Below are 21,899 nucleotides of genomic sequence, written 5' to 3'. Positions count from 1 at the left end.
CCTTTCACAGCCAGTCAAACCAACAGGACAAAATGCAAATCTGTATTGATGTGCTGCCTGTCACCACAGATACTAGACAGCCCAAGGCTTAGAACAGTTCCTGATGCACAGGAGATGCAGAAGAAATACAGGGTCTCCATGAAGTCCGAAAATGTGGGGGCACATACACAATGTGGTCATGGATGTCTGCGATCTGTGTGTCTGGCTGGCACCCCCACATACGGATGCCTGCATAGTTTGCTATATCCGAGAGACACAGTGGAACAGGGTTCTTTGCGTGAATCACAGGTTGTTGGCGTGCTGGAGCCAGGAGAGACCTGGGAGTCCCCTGTGGCATCCTTCTACATAGTCTCATGGCAGTTCTTATTAACTCTTGTCTTCCAGATGCTAGGCACAGTCCTGGACATGTCACAGAAATTACAGGTTGAGTATCTCTTATCTGAGATGCTTGGGACCAGAAGTGTTTTGGATTTGGAGTTTTTTCAAATTTTTGCATATTTTGCATTATACTTACCGGTTGAGCATCTCTAATCTGAAAACCAAAATCTGGAAAGCTCCAATGAGTATTTCCTTTGGGTGTCACAATGGAGCTCAGGAAGTTTCAGGGATGTGATTCCTGCCCTCAAGGAGCTCACAGTTGATGGGAAAGATAATACTCTAGCCCCTGGGAGAAAGTAAGTAGTACCTCAAGAGAGGGCAGAGGGCCAGGGAGACTTCAAGAGGAGGCGGCACTAAGAAGTGAGTCTGGGCCAGGTGCGGTGGTTCACACGTGTAATCCCAGCACTTTGGGAGGCCAAGGTGGGTGGATTACCTGAGGTCGGAATTCAAGACCAGCCTGACCAACATGGAGAAACCCCATCTCTACTAAAAATACAAAATTAGCTGGGTGTGATGGCACATGCCTGTAATCCCAGCTACTCGGGAGGCTGAGGCAGGAGAATCACTTGAGCCCAAGAGGCGGAAGTTGCGGTGAGCCAAGATCAAGCCATTGCACTCCAGCCTAGGCAACAAGAGCGGAATTCCATCTCAAAAAAAAAAAAAAAAAGTGAGTCTGGACCTGAAAAAAAAAAAAAATGAAAACTTAGAAAGTTCTAGACAGAGGCAGCAGCATGAGCAAATGCTCAGAGGCCAGAAAGCCTGGAGCTTGGGTGGAATGTAGTCAGTAAAGAAGACCCCTGGGGATCAGTGAAGCCCGTCAGTGGGAGGAGAGGTGGAAGTAAGCTTGGAAGGGTGGGTGGAGCTTTGAATGCCAGACTAGGGAGTCTGGACTTGCCTCTGTGGCACCAGGGTGCACGGGTGGCCTGTGCAGAGGACTGGCTTGGTGGGTGCTGTGCTTCAAGCTGATCCTTAGGGCAGCCTGTCAAGAAGGCTTCTGATGGCCACAAATGAGCATGCTGTAGAGTGTGAGTTCTGCTAAGAGAACTTTCCCATTCTAGCTCAGAGTTAATCTATGCTTAGTTCAGATATGAACAAGGTTTCTGTTTCTAATTTTGGTGTTTTTATCCTTAAAAAAGAAATCAACAACAGTAAAAGCTTGAAATGGATACCATAATGAGGACAAGTAGGAGACAGCTCGTCAGGTGGGGGTGGGGGGTAGATGAAAGTACAAATGTTCCTACCCAAAGAATGTCATCTCTGGAAAATACCAGATCATTTCTAAAGATACTTTTAGCCAACCTTTTACAAACATGTTTTTCTATAATGACACTTCTGGTAAAAACAGCCATTTTTCTAAAAGCCTGCATGCACTAAGTTGTGGATGACATGGAGACTTTTTTTGTAAAGATATATTTCTAATAAATAACCATAACTTTCAGGCATGGCCTGCCTAGTCAGCTTTCTCTACCCTGTTGCTATCATTATGTTCTCTTCCCCTGTTCAAAGATCTGGACTTGTCACCATCTCATGGGGCTGAGGTCGACTACAGGAAATTTATTGAGATTGAGGAAAAAAGGAAAAGAAGCAGTATTTGCCTTTGAGTACTTGGAAGCTCACTGATAAGCCCAGAGACACCACTGAGACACACAGACACAAAGTGATTTCATTAAAGTCTCCCCCGAGGATCCATCCCTGCCATCCCTCTCCCCTCTGCTCCCAACCCCACCCCATTGATGAACTGCACAGACCTCTTACTGTCATCCTGGGCAGCAGCAGTCCTTTCTAGGGGCCTGTGGTATTGACATGCTTCATGAAGGATACATCATGTTTTGTTGATCATAATGAAAAAGTTCTCCAGATTAAAATGTCCCTACGCTCCCATTCAGTAGTTCCATGCCCAGGTGTCTGTCCTAGAGAGTCACTCCAGCTTGTGTACAAAGCACAGACTGGGACACAGTACCATTATTACCCCAGTGAACAGTCTGAAACCACTGAGGTCTGTCAGTGTAGTTATGGCTAAAGACTAGTGTATCCTCACAATGGAATATCATGCAGCAACTTAAAAGAACAAGGTAGATCTACTTGGACGATCTCCAAGATGTATCAATAAATCATACAAAGCAAGTTTTAGAACAGCATGTTACCATTGAGATCTGTGTGAAAAGCAAGCAACCATACACACAAAACTGTGTATTACTTGAATTTCATAGGTAGGCAGGGACTCATATCTTTGGATGTGAATATGTTTAGATAAAATCTATGACGCTACATCAAAGCAGTAACTTCTGGGAGAGGAATAGGATTGGGGAACGGTATATCACTTCCTGTGTGTATATATATGTGTGTGTGTGTGTATATATACATGTATATGCATATGTATTTTTTACATTAAAAATATGTCTTACAGTCTTTACAAGTAGAGAGGCGTGTATGTGTCCTGAAGTAAAACATACTTTAAGACTCATTCTGAAGAATGTCCATTTAGTTTGCAGCCATTGCTGACATTGGTGCAATATTGAAACCGTGCGTAGGTCCCCTCCCCACCACACGCACACATGCATGTGCCTGCACAAAGACAATTTACAGCCTAAATGTTGTGAAAGAATCATGTCTGCAGTTCCTGAATATTAGCCCAGAGATCATGAAATATATGGACAAAGCTGTAAGATTCTGCTCCATCTCATGTTTGTGTTATGATTACATCCTAAGCCAGCTATTCTAAAATGAATATTTGGTCTTCTATTTTCAATTTTTTTTGAACAGAAAAGATTTTGGCTGAAACACAACCTGAATTGGGAACCTGGGGAGATGGCAAAGGTGAAGATGAGTTATCCCCAGAAGAAATACAAATGGTAATGCTATTCTCTGCCTAATCATTTATTTTTAACTGGTTTTCATGAGACTGTTTCATTGAGAAACTCATCCTCAATGCCCTTGCCCTGATTTTTATACTGAGTTTTAAAAATTATAAATGTGTATCTTATATACACTTTCCCATTTGAGTTCCTAATTCTTAGTGTGCCTTTCATATGCTTTAAATGTGCAGTAGCATAATTAGAGAATAAATTTTGCCTTGGAAGAATTTTACTAATAATAGATGTCTTTTCAACAACAGTAAAATAGTCATCTAGACTAAATAGGTCTTTTATAAATGCCACTATGATGCTTTTTAATTGTTTGAATTGCTAGTGCTATGGTAATGTGAAAAAAGTAAGATAATGACTGAAAAGTGAAATCTTACCTTAACTACTGATAGCACCTCCTTTTAGTTACCTGCCCTCGAGTTTCCAGCTGCTTAGCTTATCATCTCTAGGTGGGTTTCAAAAGGAAACTGAAAGGTCTGCCAAGCCCCTGCCAGCTCATGTCCAGTGTGTGTGCAGCTCATCTGGATACTGGTGTGACAGAAGCCAAATGGAATATGCTACCTGTGTGTGAGAACAGATGTCATCTAGAGCTGCTAGGATGTGACACTGTCCTGTGCCTAAGACGTGGGGAATGTGGCTACCACACAGCATGCCTCCAGTGACTCTGCCTGGCAAGTGACAGCATTTTAAGTGTGCAGCAGTTTGCAGTGGACAGAATTTTTTGATTCTCATTTTATCCATGATACTCTTAATAATTGCACCAAGAGGTGGTGGAACATTAGCATCTCATTTTAACATTGGCAAAAGGCAGCAAAGGGTCTTGCCCAGAATCCCCTAGTTAACCAGGGAAGAGCTGGATTTCCAGCCCTCAAGAAGGTAAGAAGTGGAGCATGAAAACAGATCTGTTGAGGAAGCATGGGATCCAGTCTTTTCCCCAGCCTTGAGCCTCTCAGACTGAGGCATTTGTGTTGCTACTTATGCCACCTGAAATTTCAAGTTCTCTCTGTCTACTCCTGGCATGTCTTACAGGTCTCAGGTGTTTTTTTCCCTCAGAGAGGCCCAGTGATCCCACCTGCAGCAGCTCCCAGATACTGTGTCCCATGACCCTACTTGATTTCCCCCCATATCCCCACTAGAGCACAAGCTCTGTGAGAGCAGAATCTTGTCTTGTTTTCCTCACCGTATTCCTAGGGCCCAGAACAGTGTTTGGGAATTCTTTGTTGAATACATGAGTGACTTTGATGAGTATAATATAAAAGCTATAGGTTGTTTTCAACAGTAAGACAGAATCATCAGTAATAACTATTAGAATGTTCTAGTGTTCAGTTATTACTAGTATTACAGATACTTATGAATGGCTTCTCTATCCCAAGCCTTTTGCATATGTTGTCCTGTTGAATCTTCATGACAATCCACTCAAGTAGGAATTATCACTATTATGCAGTTGAAGAAAATGATGCACAAAAACTAAAGCCCTGCCCAGCGTCACAGAACCAGTAAAACAGCAGAACCAAGCTCTGGCTCCAACCCTGTGCTTTTTCTCCAGTTGGTTCTGGTGGTCTAGGAGAGTGTCGCTGCATAGGAACAGCGTGGCACACTGACATAGGCCGGCCAGACAGGAGTCAGAACAGCCACGCCGGCCCACTGAAGTGTCATTGTAAGCATAGTTGTGCAGGCTGGGGACCTCCAGGGATGTCCAGGTCCACATGTCTGCTCTCGTGAGCATTGGCTGCCAAGGGCAGAGGACTGGCTTAGCATCCTCTTGCTCTCTGGACCCCCTGTTTCTTCTCCATGCCTGAAATAAAAGACTGAAACCAAATCTCTTTCCTAAAAATTCTTCTCCATGCCTGAAATAAAAGACTGAAACCAAATCTCTTTCCTAAAAATGACATGAACAAGTGAAGGCAAAAAAATGCCAAAAGCCAAAATCCAAAAGGCAGCACAGCCTAGTGGGAACAGTGCATCGTCTGACTGGAGTCCACACCTGGCCTCTCATCATTGCAGCCCTGGGCCCTCTCACTGCTCGGGACCTCTGTTCCCTCATCTGTGAAACAGGCAGATAATGGCCACCTCACAGGTGGGGCTAAAGTCTGAGTGAGTTGGCCCATGAGGTGCGTGCAACACAGTGCTTGAAAAATTCTGTTTCCCCTTCCTTTACCCTTCAGAGTGGCAGGTTATACAAAGAGGCAGAACAGCCTCTCCCTGCACAGGGTGGAAGAGATTGGGCACAGCTGCCCACGTGCCATCAGTAGGGAAGGACTGTGGTGTGTATGCTGTCATGGCAGGGTCAGGGCATGCAGGATGGCAGCTGGAGCTCAGACCATTTTCATATGCCTTTCATGTACAATTCAGTTTCACACAGATTTATCCACCCAGATGAGTGGTTTCCCCTTTAAAATCATGGCCTTGGAAGCTTGAAACTGATGCCAGTGATGGTACTGTTAGTCCTGACTTCCCTGAGACTTGCTTTGGGGGTTCTCCTTCAGAGCCTGTGATATTTTCTTTGGAATACTAAGCAGAGCTGTCTTTATCCTTTATAGACAAAAATAATTCTGAACTAAGGAAATAACTCAAACACCTTAAATTGCCCTGCAAGTTTCTTGCCTTCCTCTCCAGCTTCTTTCCTGTTCCAGAATTCACCTTATGACTTGAATTAAGTGCTCACCAAATCCGGCAAATGGGGGAGCTAGGCCCTCGAGGTGCACATTGTGTAGAGGGTGGTTAGAGGAAGACAGCCGCAGGAATTCCAAGCAGTCATTGCGGTCAGTCAGGTTGAGAGATGACGAGGGCCTTGAGCCAGGAGTGGCAGTGAAGGTAGTGTTGGGAGCTGTGGCGTGGGAAATGGCCTGCACTGAAGTGTGAGATGAGGAAGGAACCTTGCACTTTCTGCCATGGGAGGGTACACAGAAGGTGGGCAGGCTGGGGCTGAGCAGGAGATGATGAATTTCATGTAGACAGGTGTGAGTTTGAGGCACCTGTGGGACATTCATGAGAGGTGTCTATGGGCTCCAGGGCTCGGGCTAGAGAAAAGCACGTGGGAGACATCTTACAGCTGATGTCTGAAGCATGGACTTGGGCGAGGCTCTCTAGAAACAAGATGAACAGCGAGAAAGGAGAAGGGGTTGTGGACACCACCCTGGGGTACACTCCACTGGAGGGAGGCTGGGGCGGAGAAGCCCACAAAGGAACATAAAGAGGGATTGGATCATATTCCCATCTTACAGCCAAATAATGGCAGAAGTTTCTTAAAAATCTCTTAGGTTTTCATCAGTTTATATGAAATCCTTTTATGAGTGGAAATGAGTCATTTCCCCAAATATTATACCATTGCCCCATTTCTTTGCTAGAGGAAAAATGTGTACAGCTCTGTCTCTTCATTAAGAAAGAATACATTTGTGTTTAAGAAGAGTTTACCTTCTGTGTTGGACTTTTTATTTCTTTTTCTTTCTCTTTTTTATTTTTTATGCACTCCACCACTCTTCATAAAGGAAATAGCTAGAATAACAGTGGTGTGGGTTGTTTGTCCAAGGATTTTTGCCTTTCTCTGGGAGGCAGTGGTGAGCTAATTATGTTAACCTTTGCAGCTATGTGACTTAGCAGCCTGTAGGTGTGAAAGGTGGACAAGAGGAAGGCTGGCAGTGAGGATATCCATAATCACCTGACGCTCCCATCCCGCGGAGGGATGATGAAAGAACATGGGCTTTGGGACTAGACAGAGTTGACCAGGAATTTATACCACTTAACTATCTTTGTAAGCTGAGGCTAGAAATCACTGCCATCAGTGATCTCTTCAGAATCAGTACCCCACAGAATTGTCTCAAGTGCTGGATGCAGTAGCACCTGTAACGGCACCCAGCAGAGGGCAGGGCAGACCAAATGGTGGCTCCCTCCCACCAGAGAGATACTGCCATGTCTGTGCACGGTGGCATGCCCTGCACATGTGCAGCACGTGATTTAGTAACTGATGTATCAGAGTACGGCCCTTCTTCCCACAATGAGGTTGATGCAGCATGCTTCTGTTTCATTCCACTGTCCTGAGTCATTGTCTAAAGACACTCCCAGTAACGCTGGTGATTCCAGCATGGTAGTATCAATGACTAAAGCAATCAGAATCAGCAGACTTCTTACTTTCTATTGTGTTACTGCAAGAGGATCGGGCAGAAGGCTGTAATGTTCAGTACTTTTATGACAGGCTAATTAATGTCCAGTTAACTTCTTTCTTAATTGGGAATAATAGGTAAGTACCATATCTTATAGTCTGACTCACTCCAATCTTATTTAAAAGGCCTAACTCTGAAAATAAAGAGAAAGAAATATAACACTGTTGGTTTTAAATTGGAAAATGTTGTAGCAAATCGTGGTCATAATTCATAATCACGGTTTTGGAATTTTTCCTCAGGGTAAAACAATAAATTAAGCCCAATATAGCAATATAATTCATTGTTTCACCCAAAGGAACAGTTATTACATATTCCAAAATGGTTGCAGGGTATTATATGATTTGCATGATAAATTTCCCTATATAATTCATGATACAGATATATTAATGCCTTTGAGTTCGCAGATGTTTGTGTTCAGGCTGAGTGGAACCAAATTGTTTTCCAAAACAATTGGAATTGTCCTGGGCCCTGCCAGCCTCCTTAAGTAATAGTGACCTTGTAGTTGTCTGGGAAATAGGCCTTTTGTTTTTTAAACACAGAGGTGGCTCTCCATTAAAACTGGCCATTGGCAAACCTCTCTCCTCAGCCCTTAGCACCTTTGATCCTTGAGGCACCTTGTTCTCTTCCTCTAGGGACTAGGTATTTTCCATCAAGAAAATGCCTCCCTTTCTAAAAACACAGTCACTTTACTTGCCTCAGGTAAAACCACCTGCATTTATTGATGTACTCCTTGGGATAATTTTTTAAAACATGAGTGTGGCTTCTGTTTCTTAAATCCACATGAAAGGCATCTTCCAAGGCCCTGTCCCCTGAGGTAGGCCCGTAGAAACCCCCAGTGGCTGGCTGGCAGGGCTTGCCAGTTTCAGCTCATGGATCTAGAACAAGGAGTAGTGGAATCTGAATGCCACATAGTGAGAGCTGGACAGACCCTGGGGAGGCTCCAGGTTTACAGGCACAGCAAATGCTGGCTTTCACCAGAAGGATGTGGCAGGGTCCGTCTACTGTCACATTATGGGGATCATAGGGGATCGAGGTGAGGGTCACACAGCCAGGAGTGTGAAGGGGTTTGGTACACAGAAAGCACATCTGGAAGAGTCCAGAAAGGGCCTGGGCAGGGGACTCCTGAGCTATGAGGGCCAGAGGGCTTTCTGGGATGGTCCCCTGTGCTCTTCAGTTAGCTTTTCTTGGCTCTTTGTGACACAAATACTTCTCTTGGCCTCATTTTATACTCAAAGGCCTTTGTAGGAGTGATTTTCTTTTGAAAATTAAAGAGGATTAGCTTAGAAAAGGATTTCTGTAACAATATATTCACAATGTGGATTTGTATCCATTAAACCAGATTAGAAACCTTTTAGCAGGGCTTGATTGAAAAGTCTGACTGACTTATAAATGGGATAAAATAGTCGAATAAATGATATTGCCTAACACGCATGTGACATATACCATGTGCCAAGTACTGCTCTGAGCCCGTCAGCATATGTTCATTTATGCAACCCATATGGAAGAGAGTATTGCTGTCCCCATTTTACAGAGAGCCTAAGTCACCAGCCCTAGGTCACATAGCTCCCAAGTCCTAGGCTGTTCAACATGATGCTGTGCTGCCATGGTTGGAGGGTGGGGGAGAGTGCTCGTCTAGCTGGGAGAAAGCATCGTGTTTTAGTAAGAGACCTTAACAGCGTAGAGCAGATGGACCAATGTAGGGAGCCCAGAGCAGCAGCTGGCAACCACCATGCATGGAGGGCCCAACCTGCCCACTGTACCCACCATCTCGGCCTCTCACCTTCCTTTGCAATTCCATAGGAAATGAGAATTTCCTTGATTGTGTTCAGGTTTGTCTTCACAAAGCATCTAGATCCCCTGTCTGTCGTGCTGACCTTGGAGACCAGGTCTTTCATTCAGCACCGTACCTTGCAAAGTGTGACCACAGAGACAGATACTAGCTGCTGAGGCTCAGCGAGCTCTGGAAGAAGATGCTGTGGGTGCATTTCCCAGTGCCTGGGAGAGTGAGCTGGTTGAAAGCCACAGTGGGCCTCTAGGGTTTGTGAATAGAGGGTAGAAGTGGTCCCCACAGCATCTGACCACTCACTTTGCATATCCAGAAACTGACACCCAAGAGATTAAATCATGATAGACAGCATTCACTGAGAACTTACTATGTGCCATGCACTTTGGTAGACAACTCACATGTATTCACTCATGTATTCCTTCTGACAACCCCACTACTTAAGTACTGTTACTATCCCCATTTTAGTGACAAAGACAGAGACACTCAGAGATTGTTACCTCCAAAACAGCTTACTGCTTAGAAGGTGAGAGGCTAGAAGTCCAGCTGTGGCTTTGCAGCCTCAGGGTCAGGCAGAAAAGGATAAGAATCACCACATCTGTCCCCAAAGAAACTGACAGGCCCACCAGAAGCCAGTGACTGGCCCAGCATTGCCCCAGGGTTCCTACAAGGCCCCCAGAACTGGCTCCCATATCCACCTGGTACATGCACCACTACGCCTGCCACCCGGCAACAGATGAAGGGAGGCACACAGGTTTGCCATTTAGACAGTGTTGGAAGCCATCCTGACACCTGGTACAAGTCAGTGTTGTCAGCAGCCTTGCTATGACCTAATTGTCCTGGGCCCTGCCAGCCTCCTTAAGTAATAGTGACCTTGTAGTTGTCTGGGAAATAGGCCTTTTGTTTTTTAAACACAGAGGCAGCTCTCCATTAAAACTGGCCATTGGCAAACCTCTCTCCTCAGCCCTTAGCACCTTTGATCCTTGAGGCACCTGGTTCTTTTCCTCTAGGGACTAGGTGTTTTTCAGGTGGGGTGGAAGGAAATTAGGACCAGCATCTGATTCCACTCCTGACCGCAGTGGAGGCCGGACGTGGAGCTATCAGAAGTAACAATTACGAAGAGGCCTAAGAGGAGATGCCGCACATAAGTGCCGTATGCCACACGCCCTCATGTTGGGGAGGAAACAAGAAGAGCTTTGTTCCCAAGGAACAGGCCAGGAATAAATCACCTCGAACCACTAATTTTGTTTAGGAACAGTTTCAAAGCATAAAGGGGACTGTGGATTTAAAAGGGCAGGACTGTATTTTGTCATTAGAAAAATTCAAGAAAATGCCCCCCCGGCCCCCAGCCCAAGAGAAACTGAGTAGTACCTGAATTAGCCAAAGTGAACTGGCACCTACATGTTTTAGTAATTACATGTTTTCCTTAAATACTGTCCTTTTAAGTAACTGTTGAAGTTAACAGAGCTGATACTTTCAAACTCAAAAGTGAAAGTTTTATTCTCTTAAATAGCCTTTGTCTTGCCTAATTAAAGGGGCCATAAGCAATTCTGTGTCAGCAGCCAGCAAGGCAGCCTGCTGTGGATGAGGTGGTCCTGCAGGGAGCTTTCCGCCCTTCCCAGAGCTTTGCCCCACTCCCCCCCACTCCACCTGGCCCCGTTTTCTGGCCTGGCAGGTCTGGAGTGCAGCAGATGCCTCCTTGTGTTTTGATGAGTAGCCGGGGCCGAGAACTGGTGTCCTGTCATGTGTGAGGCCCTGGGCTGGGCTCAGGGTCCAAAGGAGGACAGCTGCCCTCCACAGAGAGAAGACAGGTCCCTGAACAAGTGTGAGAAATGTCCTTGAAGAGCCAAGTACAGGGGAACTTGGTAACAAGAGTGAGGAAGTAAAAGAAGGTGATTCAGTCTGCCCTGAGGTATCAGATCGCTAGGAAGGTGCCTGGGGTTTTGAGGGACCTCGTGGAGTTCTGCAGCCAGGCAGGAAGCTAGCCTGTGCAGAGCAGAGCTGAGGTGGGAGATGTCACGTGGCCAGGTCATGGATAACAGTGTGCCTTAGACCTGATCTGTAGGGGCAACGGGCAAGGCCAGCATGAGGCATTCTGGCATGACCAGCACTTGTGATCACTTTGACCAAGGATTGGATAACAGGCTGGAAGCAAGTGAGAAAGGATGAGGGTAGAATGTGGACAGTAGGGGAAGGGCTGAATACAGCAAGTGCATGTGTGGGGGCAAAACTGGTGGACTTAGGAAGGGGCACATGTGTGAAGAGCACCTGCATAGAGCACAGCTGGGGTACTTGGAGGGGAGGGGTTCTGGGTGGAGAGGAGACTGCTGGGGAGGCCCTGCAACTCATTTCCACCCTAGGACAAGGGGAACAAGGTCGGGCTGTTGCATGAGTCTGTGCATCCCAGCGCAGGAAGTGCCAACATAGCCCATGGTGGTCAGCTGCCTCCCATAACCATTGTTTCCCTTGTATTTTTGGTTTACTAAGCAAGTGATAAGCCAGATCTTCAGTCGATTCCGAGACTCTGGAGGCTTGCTTGTATTTATTCCTCCCACCCCTGTTACAGAATGCTCGGAAAACATTTGTGGATTTGATGGCAGCTTTAATTGATATGAAAGAAAGAATAACTGGAATGCCTTTGCAAAGTTATGTTCCACACAGTTCCCACCCTCAGGAAGCTCAGAGTGACACAGGAAGTTTGGGATGTGCACAGTTTATTACAAGGCAGAAAGGGACTACTATCCGAAGATATTTTCAGAAAATGGTAGGCCAGGGATAGGAATATGAGAAATAAGTTTGAGCTTAGGGGCCCGGGTAGGTCTCCTGGAGAAGTGGGGCCTGCAGGATGCATCACGGAGGAAATGCAGGATGGTCCTGACCCCCTGCACATTCCGGGAGTTGAATGGACCCACAAGGACAGGACCCACAAGTGGGGGCTTGCAGTGAGGGCAAGGAGCTGTTCCTTGTTCCTGTCCATTCTCTGTGCTGAGTTTCAGGAGCTTCCATCCTTTTCTTTGGCCCATATCAAGCTGGCAAGAATGGCTGAGAGACAACTATCTGTGCCAAGCTCACTCAGCTCCAAGAAGCTCCCATGTATCCCTGGTGTCAGGGCACCTGGCCTCACCCAACCTGAGCACTGGGAAACATGCTGGTCTGGCTCTGGGCCTCTGTCCCTGTTGAGCAGTAGAGTGGCCAGGGGCATGGCTCTGAGGTCAGAGAGGCCCAGGGGCAGCTCGGCCAAGCTGCCGACCCCCCCCGCCCTTGCTCTCCAGACCCTCCCCACACCAGATCCTTCTCCATATTAAAAAATATGTATAGTCCTTCAGTATACTTCATGAGAGAAAACAACAACAAAAGAATTTTTTTAATAATGGTACCAGAGGCAGGAAGCTGGCCATGGGAGCTCAGGGGAGAGCGCGTAAGTAGATACAGCTACAGCCATAGCAGTCAGCTTGCACCCCTGGAGTGGAGTGGTTGAGATGGAAAAGTCGATTATCAGGCAGCACAGCTGTTTTTTAAAATTTTCTCCTGAAAGCAGGGACATTGTTCACACTAATGCTCTCGGTCACCCAGCACCGGCTGCCATGTTGCTGCAGCTGGAAATGGGGGCTTCGGCAGTGGTTCCTGGAGCGCGAGTCCGCTTCCTTGTTAGACTCTTGCCTAACTTCAGTATGACGTCATCCTGAGTGTGTTTGTTTCCTCGCAGTTTGAACAGGAAAATCAGCGACTCATTGGTGAAATGAACAGCTTGTTTGATGAAGTGAGGTATGTTTGTAGCTCCTCTGTGAGCTGATAGCCTGCTTCACAACTTTCCAGGAACTAGGAATGTTATTTACCTTGGTGCCCAGGCATCCACATGGGGCCCCTGGGCTGGTGCAGCCCCCCTCAGCCATTTTGACAGGGCTGGGGTGGGCATGTGGCTGAATCCACAACTCCCTCAGCCTGTGGGCCTCTGGGTTACCTCCCGCCTGCTGCCACTGCTGCGGGGGGCCCAGGTGCTTTCTACCCCAAGAGATGCAGGAGTGACTGCAGATTACCTGCGTGTAATTTCTACCACCATTTGGGCTGTTTCCATGCAGCGACTCTGAAATGAAATGGGGCCCTTGTGAAGGACAGCTGACTAAGGGAAGCCCTCTTTTGCAAATGGCTCCACTGGGGTCTGCCTGCTCCTGTACCCACCAGGGGGTCAGGAATTCAGAAGGCAAGGCCTTGGTCACCCACACGTGCACCCACTGAACTCTAGTTTCTGTGGGAAGGCCTGCAGCATGCTGAAAGTAAGGCCCAGGACTTTGCAGAGCCTGTTGTATTGTGGACATGTCCCCCAAATCAAATCAATCCTGATGCTGCACTCACACAGCCTGAGGATGTTCTCAGTGTAGGTGTCAGCCTCCAAGGGGCTCTTCGCCTTCTGCCCTCAGATGGACCTCCTAGTCCTCCTCCAACAGCCTACCTTTCACTGTCCATCCCCGCTACTCCCCCATGCCCAGATACTCACTGGCTTTTCTTCCCCCATCTCCTCCCCTGCCCTCCTGCCACTGTGACACTGTTGGGATTCGTCTCTGCTTCCACCTGGCCAGGAGCTCAGCTCCCACCACTTTTCGCTTCCTGCCACTTCCTGTCGCTGCTTTGTGCTGGAACAGCAGTTCACTTCAGCCTGGGCCAGCTTCCGTTTGTAAATAGATGGGCCCCCACCTGTCCCCCAGGGTAGCCCAGGCTGCCCCTGACACCAGGAAGATGGCTAGCCCAAGTGTTTCAGATCCGACAGAACACTCCGTTGCCAAACCAAGACATGGCGTTTTCTAAATGAATCAGAGGAGCTTTTTTCTTGGAACAGGGAGTTGGTTTGAGGGTAAATACACTTTTTTCTTTAACCCGCTGAGCAGTAACAAAGCAGGATCATCAGCATGTTCTGACCTTCTGAATCCCCACCATGTGTTACCATGGTGACAAGGCTAGGCAGAGAACTTACTGGAGACTGCTTTCTGTAACTGGGGCATAACCAGACCCTCCCCGGTCCTTGACCAGTGACACAGAATGCAAAGGGCACTGCCCACACCCACCTCTTGGGACTGGGGCTCAGTTGGCATGGTAGAGTGGACTTCCAAAAAGCCCAGTGTGCTAGGCTACACCGGGAGACAGGGAAGGTGACCCAGTAAGGAGAGTTTGCCTTCCTCTCCAGCCTCTTCCCCCAGCCGACATGGTATGCTCCCCCGTCTCTCCCACCTTCATGTAGAAGACAGGATTTCTTTAGAAATGTGTACCAGTCCTGTTAGATTACCAAGTACTAATAGTTAATATGTAATCTTTTCTTCTTTTTATGAAGGCAAATCGAAGGGAGAGTGGTTGAGATTTCCAGACTCCAAGAGATATTCACGGAAAAGGTTTTGCAACAGGTAAAAACAAAAACAAAAGCAAAGTAGCTGCACGTTTTAACTTAAAGGGGAATGTACTTGAGAGACGTTTTTCCCAAAGAGAGACATTTTTCTGCGCAGCCAGGAGCAGAGCCATGTGTTGCTAGCAGGTGTGCGTGCGCAGAGCTCCTCAGGGAAAAGCTCTCACTACCCAGAGCTGCCTCTGCACACGTGTGGTGGAGGAGGAGCTCCCCACAGGGGATCCACTGGCCCCACTGACCACGCCATGTGGTGGCGCATGCAGTGGCACGTGGGAGGAGAGTCCAGGCTTGGCAGTCAGGATTCTGTATGTGCTGGGTGAGCTAGGTGGCCCGGCCAGGCAACAGTTTCCCATCTATAGATTGGAGTGACCCCTGCAGGGTTGTTCTCCATTTGAGAGAGAACTACAGAACGATGCTGACGGGCAGTTGCTATTCCGTCAGTAGAGTTACAGGAGCTCAGACCCAGGCCTCTCACAATGCGAGGTCCATGCCACCTCAGGGATGGTGTCTGCATGGGAAATAGGATTGTTCTTTTCAAGTCAATTTTCTGAAATTCTTCCAGCCAATAACTGGGACCTAATAAATTTGCCCTTTTCTTTTTAGCACCCAAAGACTATGGGAACGTTTGAAAGACAAATTTTTCTCCAGTATGTTAAACTAAACTACTTGACTTAAAATACTTCTCTCAAAATGACTTTCCACAAACCACACAGCCAGAGTGAAATCATTGTAAATGAGGTACATTAAGTCTAACAGCAGTTTGGAAGTTCGGGTTCATAGAAATTGCTCTTTTTAATAACACTACCCTGCTTCAAACCTCCCAGCGGCTGCAGGGGGCCTGGAAGGGGTGTGCAGAGCACAGGCAGAGCCTTGCCTTGGCTCACCGGGAGTTTCTTTCTTTTTTTTTTTAATTTTTTTTTGGAGACGGAGTCTCGCTGTATCACCCAGGCTGGAGTGCAGTGTTGTGATCTTGGCTCACTGCAACCTCCTCCTCCTGGGTTCAAGCGATTCTCCTGCCTCAGTCAGCCTCCCGAGTAGCTGGGATTACAGGCATGCCACCATGCCTGGCTAATTTTGGTATGTTTAGTAGAGACGGGGTTTCACCATCTTGGCCAGGCTGATCCCGAACTCCTGACTTCAGGTGATCCACCCGCCTCGGCCTCCCAAAGTGCTGGGATTACAGGCATGAGCCACCAGGCCCGGCCCACCAGGAGTTTCTAAGGCCTGAGGAACAATGTGTGTTTCTTGTTTTTTTCATCAGTGTTACATTGTAGTTCATATTGATTCTCTCATTGGAACCTTGGCAGTGGTCACTTAGCTCACACTTCGAGATTCTCTAAAATGGGGTAATGACAGGGCAAAGCCATCTCGGTAATATTCATTGCTGCGAATAGAGGCCACAGGCTGCCTTCCTCCCTAAAATGTGTCAGGTTTCTCTAAAAACCCACACTAGCATTCATTCCGCCCCGACCGTGTTAGGAAGCAGCTTCACCACCACCAGAAGGAGGAGAGAAGCAGGCACTCCTGCTCGTAAGGCCGTCTAGCACTGTTGCTGCTCCTGCGGGGCCAGACGCCCCCTTGTTAGACCAGGATCCCACGCTCAAGCTTTCCAAGGCTTTGTTTGGAGTAAACGTTTTATGTTAGCATCCTGCATCCTATTCTGATTTTAAAATGTAGCCTGTTTTTTTAAAGATATAATAGTAAAACACAAAGCACTGTTTTTGAAGCTAGCATATGTATTTCGAAACACATATATGTTAAAGCTTACTTCTGTGGACTTCAGAAAGAAATGAGAGACTAGAAGGGAAGCCTCTGGCATATGGTGGCTGCTCCACAAACAGTAGCTCTTAGGTTTTTGTCCCTGTCATCAGCAAGTGGCGCAGGAGGGATGGTAGGTGCAGTGGAAGGAGCACTGCAACAAGATGGGGTCTCAGCCCTGCACGGTGACTCACGCCTGTAATCCCAGCACTTTGGGAGACCAAGGCAGGAGCATGGCATGAGCTCAAGAGTTCAAGACCAGCCTGGGCAACACAGGGAGACCACCATCTCTACAAGAAAGTTTTAAAATTTAGCTAGGTGTGGTGGCGCATGCCTATACTCCCAGCTACTTGGGAGGCTGAAGTGGGAGGATCGTTTAAGCCCTGTCTCAAAAAAAAAAAAAAAGTCTCATCTCAGTTCTGCCACTTGGTTGCTATGTGACATGACTTTGGTCAAGTTAGTAAACTTCTCTGAGCCGTGAGTTTCCCTTTCAGAAAATAGGGGTAATACCTACTTCTTGGGGTGCTGTGAGGGTTTGTGGCTGTGCAAGTAAAGCCGTTTGCCCTTGCTGACGGCTGCTGTTCTTGTCATGATATATGCTTCGGGGAGGAGGAAGTTGCTGTACAGGTCAAGCATCCCTAAACTTAAAATCCAAAACGTGAAATCCTAAGTGCTCCAAAATCTGAAATTTCTGAGTGCTGACATGACACTCAAAGGAAACGCTTGTTGGAAACTCTCTGAGTTGGAAACTCTCTGAGTGCCGACATGATACTCAAGGGAAATGCTCGAGGGAGCATTTTGGATTTCAGGTTTTTGAATAAAGGATACTCAACTTGTATTTATCTTTTCTTCCACAGGAAGCTGAGATTGATAGCATTCACCAGTTAGTTGTGGGGGCAACTGAAAATATCAAGGAAGGCAACGAAGACATCAGAGAGGTAGGTACTGTTTGGGTTCCCCAGGTCCAACGTGGTGCAGCACTGAGTCCGAGCAGTGGGTGTCAGTCTCACAGACATAGCTGCCCAGGAGCCTTGCTGGGCAGAGCTCACAGGGCAGATCACAGACTTGTGTGACCATGAGGCCATGGTCCATTCCAACGGAGCTGCACGTGTTCATGAGACCCACCACCCGTCGCCCACCTTGGCTGCTGTTGAGAGGCAGTGGCTCCCCAGCCTCCAAAGGAGCAATCCAGGGTGGGTAGGGGTACTCCTGGCAGGGTCAGGCCAGCTCCCCGTGTACAGGGATGCACACAGGTGGATGAGCTTGTTGGCCCCCACCGAGGGGTCAGAGCCTGGCCCTTTCAGAGGACACTACAGCCATCCTGTTGAGGGGACTGTTTCTCGAGCTCAGTCCTCAGGGTTGGGTCACCAAGGACATCGTGTTACTGGGAAATACAAAACTTGCAGTCACACTGTGCTCGGGGCCTTTAACCCTGGGACAGAAAGGAGTGATTCCGAGAGTGTGTTGAGGGAGAACTGTGCTGGACACAAATGATGGCCAAACAGAGGGAACTAGAATCCATTTGTCTTCTGGTGGATCTCAAACCCACTTTTTGGTTTTGCTTAGTAATTAAGCCATCTATTCAAGGTAAGCACAGATGGAGTGACACCCATAGTTACAGCCAGGATCAGGACAGCACGTGGGAAGAGTGGGGCAGTTCAGAGCTGCTCAAACCACACTCCTGTGTGATAAAAACCCCTGTGCTCCCATCCCTGCCCAGGCCATTAAAAACAACGCTGGCTTCCGTGTGTGGATCCTCTTCTTCCTCGTGATGTGCTCCTTCTCTTTGCTCTTCCTCGACTGGTACGACAGCTAGCCTGGGCCGCGGGGGCCCAGCACGAGAGTCCGCATGGGCGCTCACAGACTGCGTGCTCCATGTACCTCCGGTGCTGGAGCATGGTATGACCGGATTTTATCACAGTGCCATTTGAAGGGAAAGGGGTTCGGACAGACAGACATTCCCCAAAAAGGGATACCCCGGGCCGATGGTGTTCAGCCCATTTAGCAGCTGAAAAAGAAAACAGTGTACACCAATGGGAAGCAGCCTGTGTAGCCATCATCAGGTAAGACAGACTGAATGCGGGAGCTGGTGATTAGCTGCTCCTGAACTTGAGGCTGCCTTGGCAGGGGGGCTGCTCCAGTAGCAGGGGCACAGCAGGCCTCGAGAGCCCCTAATTGTCTCAGGGTTCAAAGGAAGTCACTGACCTTTCCCATCCGGTAGCTTCAGGGAAGAAAATAACGTCTCTCAACAAATGATTACTTCTTTGTTTCCTTGTGGCTCCTTGTCTGTCTGAGTCAACCAATACACAGACTCACTGGATTATAGAAAAGGAAATTCACATCTGCCTTGTTAATCTAATAAATACAATTACAGACCCTTCATGTGTTGTCAGTGAGTCTAAGTTGAGAAATTCAGTGGCAGCCCAGCCATCTCCTCTCAGGGAAGAAATGCAGGGGAGACTGGGGCCCTCAGTGAGGGGCTGCCTGGCGTGCTGCTGCCCCCAGAGCAGGCAGGGGGTGTGGGAGGGCCAGTTTCCTGCCACTGGGTCCAAGGAGCCTTTGTTCAAAGGAGGAAGTGGGCCACAGGAAGAACGGGCCTGCTTCTTTCGTGCCTGTGCGTCTGACCTTCCGGGAAGTGTAAACAGGAACACCTATTGGCAACTGAAGGCGTGAGACATCTGGACCACATCTGTACAGAAAGCATCCCAGCGCCCACATGGGCATGAGACAGTTGGCACTGCGCCTGGTGAAATGCGTGTGTGTACAGACAGTCCACTGGGCAGCACCGGTATCCTCGTGTTCTTTATTTGCACAAAGTGAAATGTCAGAAGTTACATGTAAATGAATTCACAGTCAATAAAGTCCACGTCTACTGGGAAATACAGGCTCGGCCTCTGCACTGTGCGCACATGGGCTTCACTTGTCTCTATTCAGATGTGCAGGGAAGCTTTGGCACTGATTTATTGCTCTTGAGTCATTTTCCACAGCTTAACAACGCCCTTCTCAACACATGCCTCTGTGATGCACACCGCTGTGCCAAGGTCACGGTCTGTGTCTCCAGACACCCTTGATGATAAAATATATTTTCTGTCTTAGAAGCTATTTCAGGAAACAATAGTGGAGCTGACCACGGTCACCATGCCTGTTCACAACACATATCACACTATTTGTCATTTATTTCTGATCTACTAAAAAACTGAAACTTTTGACATGTACACCAGAAACAACACATTCAATAACATAGAAGAAACGTCTGTAAATGTCTTTTTTCTATTTAATTGTTTTACACACTTAGTTCATCTAACTGGCAATTTTGTAAACATAAACTTTAATATCAAGATTCAAACTGGAACAATTTTCTTACAAAGATCGTGAGTTGAAATTTGTCATTTTGTTTACACGGTGCCACACCAGCCCCCCACCCCACAGCCTTTCCTGCCTGTTTCCCACATCAAGGGGTATCAGTTTCATAGAATAAAAATTAAAGTAGCCCTAGTTTAATAGAAATTACATTTCCACTTTTCCCACCCAGCTCATTTCTTTAAAAACTAATGGGGCTATTGGTGCAAATATATTCATAATAGAAGTGAACGAGAGGGCCGGTGGGCGTTCTTTCCTATCAGCTCATCACTGAGCAGACAGACCACCTGCAGGGAGAGAGTTCTGCACCTCACGGGCCCAGGGCCATCTCTTCCCAGCCCCCTCCCTCACATGCTCTGCCAGTCTACACACACTGGAGCGAACCCCAGCTGTCGCCACCCAGGTGGGTGGTGCCCGTCCCTCCTTATCAAGATGCCAGAGTCAGAGGGGAGAGAGTAGTAAATCCACACCGAGCCTGCCACATTGCAGGGCCGTCCCACCCTGACTCAGGACTCAGCACGGGGGGGGGCAGGTGGGTCTCTGTCCTCATTCCCTATGCCACTCACTACAGTGCATCTTGGCAGCAGTCAGCACAGTTACCTGCTGATGGCAGTGGAAGAAATGCGAAGGAGGCTTGCTCTTAGCACAGCGAGAGATCACTCTAGATATGGCTATGGTGGAAGGTTTGCAGACAGTAGGGTGGTTTCAAGAAATCAATTCCACAAAATGCATTTATCTGAGGTCCAAACCCTTGGCATATCCAGTGTAAATTTATTTTTTGACAGCATCCAATAAATCCCAGTAAAGGAGCTAAATGAAGATCTTAACATGAAAAGTGGTGTCAGAGCTCTTTAGGCAATGCTGAAATGCACTTGATTTTATGCCCGTGGGTGGTCGGCAGCAAGTTTTATTTGCAAAGCAGCATTAGCAAACAGAAGCAATTGCACCATAAATGAGTAACCTCTAAAGTATCAGTAATTATATTTAATGAAATGTCCCTCAAAGTCCCTTTGTTACTTGCAAGTGACACATTGTAAGGAACTTGCCCGTCCCGCTAAGCTGACTTCTCAGCCGCTTCAGTCTCCTGCTCAGACAGCTTCTCTTCTGACAGAACTGACATCCAGGGCGATACAGAGCGCGTGATGCTCTGCTTGGCCAGGTTGTAGTGGTTTATGACTGTGTAAAATTTCTCCCGGGCACTGGAGTCTTGCTCCGCGTAGTAGCTCTCCAAGCCTTCTGGGATGCACTGGGTGTTCTGAAAGACAAGAGGCCATTGAGAGCACGCGTCGGTGCAAGAGGGGGTGCCAGTGTGTCTCCAGTTGGCGGCCAGCAGTTACTGAGCACCTTCCTTGAGCTTGCAGGAATAGATACAGTGATGAGCAAAAACGGGCATAGATCTTGCCCTCGGAGTGCACAGCACAGGGGAAGCCTGGCCTTGATTATTCTTCATAGACTGGCTGGTGAGTGTCATGGCAGACGGACACTTGGGCTCCAAGGGTGCCAGTGTAATGGGACAACAGGCCTTACTTCACTGAAGATCTTGCACTAGTTGTCATTTTTAATCAATTGGAAAACAATGACACTTCCGAAATGTCCAGAAACAACCAATTCAAATGAGGACGGAAGGGTAGTGAGAAGGGCTTCCCTTGAGCTAGGTTCTCACCAGAACTTAGCTAGGTGAGACGAGGGCGGGGCAGCACTCAAGGCAAAGGAAACCAGAGTGGAGAGAGGCCTTGGGGCAGGAGTCAGAAGAGCGGTACTGGAAGGAGCTGGGAGGGGGGCCTGGTGACTCAAGGAGCAGCTGGAGGCTGCTGAGGAGCTCAGGAGGGGTGGGGGTGTCAGAAGCTATCCCCTACAGGCTACAAACCCTGCAGAGGCCAAGGACTCCTAGGGTTGTATGTGGAATTCTGTTGTGTGGGCATTCTGGAGGGAGACCGTTCATCACTGTCGTCAGCTTGTTGGGAGTCTAGGGCCAAAAAAGGTTAAGGTCCTGCAGCCAAGGCTGGTGGCCTGGCAGTACAGGAGCAGACCTAACCCACTGCCCCACAGTTAGAGCTGGTATTGGTGGGGCACTAAGTGGGCATGGTGGTCAGTGTGCTCATATAGCTCAGGGATCCCACACCATCACCCCAAGGAAGGTGTGCAGAGGTTGCTAACTGTCTACCCATTTTCCCCAGAGAGTTGATCAGGGCATGTGGCACCCA

At 47.8% G+C, this 21,899-nt stretch overlaps 2 protein-coding genes across 6 annotated transcripts in view; one reads left to right on the top strand and one right to left on the bottom strand.

The window, feature by feature from the left end:
• The window catches only part of STX18 (syntaxin 18), a 124,511-nt gene extending 105,796 nt beyond the window's left edge, over positions 1 to 18,715 (top strand). For 2 of the 3 annotated variants that reach the window (XM_008017919.3, XM_073012507.1), the window contains exons 7-11: positions 3,142 to 3,230; positions 12,892 to 12,950; positions 14,509 to 14,578; positions 17,193 to 17,273; positions 18,056 to 18,715. In XM_008017919.3, the coding sequence (XP_008016110.1) occupies positions 3,142 to 3,230; positions 12,892 to 12,950; positions 14,509 to 14,578; positions 17,193 to 17,273; positions 18,056 to 18,151 (395 nt within the window). In that variant the 3' untranslated portion in view covers positions 18,152 to 18,715. The remainder of the gene's footprint in view (positions 1 to 3,141; positions 3,231 to 12,891; positions 12,951 to 14,508; positions 14,579 to 17,192; positions 17,274 to 18,055) is intronic. The other variant, XM_038008712.2, reaches the window with a different exon arrangement.
• Positions 18,716 to 19,124: 409 nt separating this feature from the next.
• Positions 19,125 to 21,899, bottom strand: part of NSG1 (neuronal vesicle trafficking associated 1) — a 32,299-nt gene continuing 29,524 nt past the window's right edge. For all 3 annotated transcript variants that reach the window (XM_073012509.1, XM_038008713.2, XM_073012508.1), the window contains one exon: positions 19,125 to 20,950. In XM_073012509.1, the coding sequence (XP_072868610.1) occupies positions 20,750 to 20,950 (201 nt within the window). In that variant the 3' untranslated portion in view covers positions 19,125 to 20,749. The remainder of the gene's footprint in view (positions 20,951 to 21,899) is intronic.

Source organism: Chlorocebus sabaeus, chromosome 27 (assembly GCF_047675955.1).
Source record: "Chlorocebus sabaeus isolate Y175 chromosome 27, mChlSab1.0.hap1, whole genome shotgun sequence".
Lineage (NCBI taxonomy): Eukaryota > Metazoa > Chordata > Mammalia > Primates > Cercopithecidae > Chlorocebus > Chlorocebus sabaeus.
This window is presented reverse-complemented; position numbering and strand designations above follow the sequence as displayed.